At 31.9% G+C, this 2,360-nt stretch overlaps 1 protein-coding gene across 5 annotated transcripts in view; it reads right to left on the reverse strand.

The window, feature by feature from the left end:
- LOC117120821 overlaps positions 1-2,360 on the reverse strand; it is a 32,556-nt gene that overhangs the window by 2,351 nt on the left and 27,845 nt on the right. For all 5 annotated transcript variants that reach the window (XM_033265902.1, XM_033265910.1, XM_033265926.1 and 2 more), the window contains one exon: positions 2,105-2,210. In XM_033265902.1, coding sequence (XP_033121793.1) covers positions 2,105-2,210 — 106 coding nt within the window. The remainder of the gene's footprint in view (positions 1-2,104; positions 2,211-2,360) is intronic.

A 2,360-nucleotide genomic window follows, 5' to 3' on the forward strand; every position in this document is an offset into this window, starting at 1 on the left:
GTATTTACTTTTCTTTGATGATTTATATATAATTTAACAGTATTAACTTATCTTGATTATTACTATGTTATTTCGGGGAACATTAAATTCACTATTCCTCTGGTTAATTTTATTTTCAGCCGCACTTAACACCCTCTCGAGGTGCACCATTGTGTAATACAATGTAGCTGGCGGTTATTTGAATATGATCAACCATGAAGCCTCTGTGGTCTAATGGTTATGACGCTTGCCTTGACAGCGAGAGATGGCAGGTTCGAATCCCGTCAGAAGCATTTTATTACAGAATGTATTATTTACAGGACAACATTCATCGAGAGCTATGCTACATGATGTACCATCATGTCTTTTATTATAACACTGTATTTACCTTCCTTTGATGATATATATTACAGTGTATAACAGTGTATATATATGTATATACAGTATATATATAATTATATATACTGTATTTACCTTTCTTTGGTTATTTATATATAATTTAACAGTGTTAACGGCTATCCTGGTATATACGATATGATACAACACTGGTATTCTACGTACACGCGAGATCTCTGTTTCGCGTGTGTGCATCGATTGCGTGACATATGGGCATACCGACAGAGTGAAAATAACAATTGTCTCCAATCGGATTCGAACTTCCAACGAATGGCCCAGTTGGTCTAAATAGACAGCCGAAGGCTCCGAGTTCGAATCTAGGTTGGGGAAAGTTGTATTAGGAATACCGTATTAATTATAGGAAAATGACGGAATACTATTTTGTAGCGATAAGAGGGTAATCAAGAAATAACTGTGGTTTGTTGAAATACATTCTATTATAATATAGATACCGTCTTTTCGTTTCTGATGCTTAGATGGCGGGCTCGCTATACTGATCCGATGTCCCCTATCGATCCCTGTCATTTGCGCAGTGCGTCGATTGCCAATGCTGTTTCACGCATGTGCATGAATAACGTGTGAAATCTGTTCTTTCCAGGCGGATTCTTGTTTTATAACGTCAACAATCAACACAGCTTCTATCACCATCATCATCATCATCCTCATCGTTGTCATTATCAATATCATAAACATCATCATAATAATAAATCATCACAATCTTCATCTTTATCATAGTCATCATCATTCAAATCATTTATCTAATAATAATACATAATAGGCCTAGTGATTATAATGACGACGATGATAATGATGATGATGATGATAATGAACAACAACAACAACAATAATAATAATAATAATAATAATAATAACAATAATATTAATAATAATAATTATAATAATAATAATAATAGACCCAATATTATATTAACATTATCATTCTATCTACTTTTCTATATATTCTTAATAAATAAAGACCACCATTTTATATCAGACATAATTGATTGATCAAATGATTTTTATAATTAATTTACTTCTCCGAAAAGCTCGACCTCGTACGAATTCAGCGGAGTAAATCTTGGTGTCTAATATCTGAGACCATTAGTCTGATCGCGCATAAGAGTAGACGATGACTAGACAGTTTACAGCAACCAGGTGACTATTTTCAACCAATCAGTTGGCAATTTAGTATTTTCACAAGCATGCCGCATTTCGATGTTGTTAATGAATTCGCAAGGGTATATGTTAATCTATATATTATAATAGGCCTAGAGGCCTACATACGGAAGTAATAGCCTTCCCCAAGCTTTATGTACTCTTTTTTTTTTATAAGGACACATTTTATAAGAACACTGAGACTGAAATTGCATAAAAATTAAGAACAAAATAACAAATCAACATTTTCATTCATTTACAATTTTCAAATCAATTCATATTTTGTATTCATCAACAGAATAAAATGAAAAATAAAGAAGAAATACAACACCATTACCAGCAACATTAACGGTGACAATAGTGAGTAACAGTATTAGTTAAAAGATATTATAATGAATGACGATGATGATGATGATGATGATGACAATAATTATTATAATGATGACGATGAAGAAGATGATGATCATGATCATGAAGAAAAAGATGATGATAATGGTGATAATAATAACGATGATAATGATTAAGATGATGATGGTAGTGATGATGATGATATTAAGAGTATATTAACACTTACCTGCTGTGTGTCCTTTACACCAACAATAACGATGTCCTCTCCACACTCACCAAAGTCCCAGTCTTTGCGCAAGCGGTTTGCATAGTCTTCTGCCGTTGGTGTGTTTCTGAAATCCAAACAGATTCTCGTCAATCAAGATCTGTGCCTGGTAGTAGTAGTATTAGAGTGGTAATATTTTTCAAAAATAATAATAATAATAATAATAATAATAATAATAATAATAATAATAATAATAATAATAATAATAATAATTTTT

Source organism: Anneissia japonica, unplaced genomic scaffold, assembly GCF_011630105.1.
Source record: "Anneissia japonica isolate Jap-2015-1 unplaced genomic scaffold, ASM1163010v1 scaffold3888_len366471_cov172, whole genome shotgun sequence".
In the NCBI taxonomy this organism is placed as follows: domain Eukaryota; kingdom Metazoa; phylum Echinodermata; class Crinoidea; order Comatulida; family Comatulidae; genus Anneissia; species Anneissia japonica.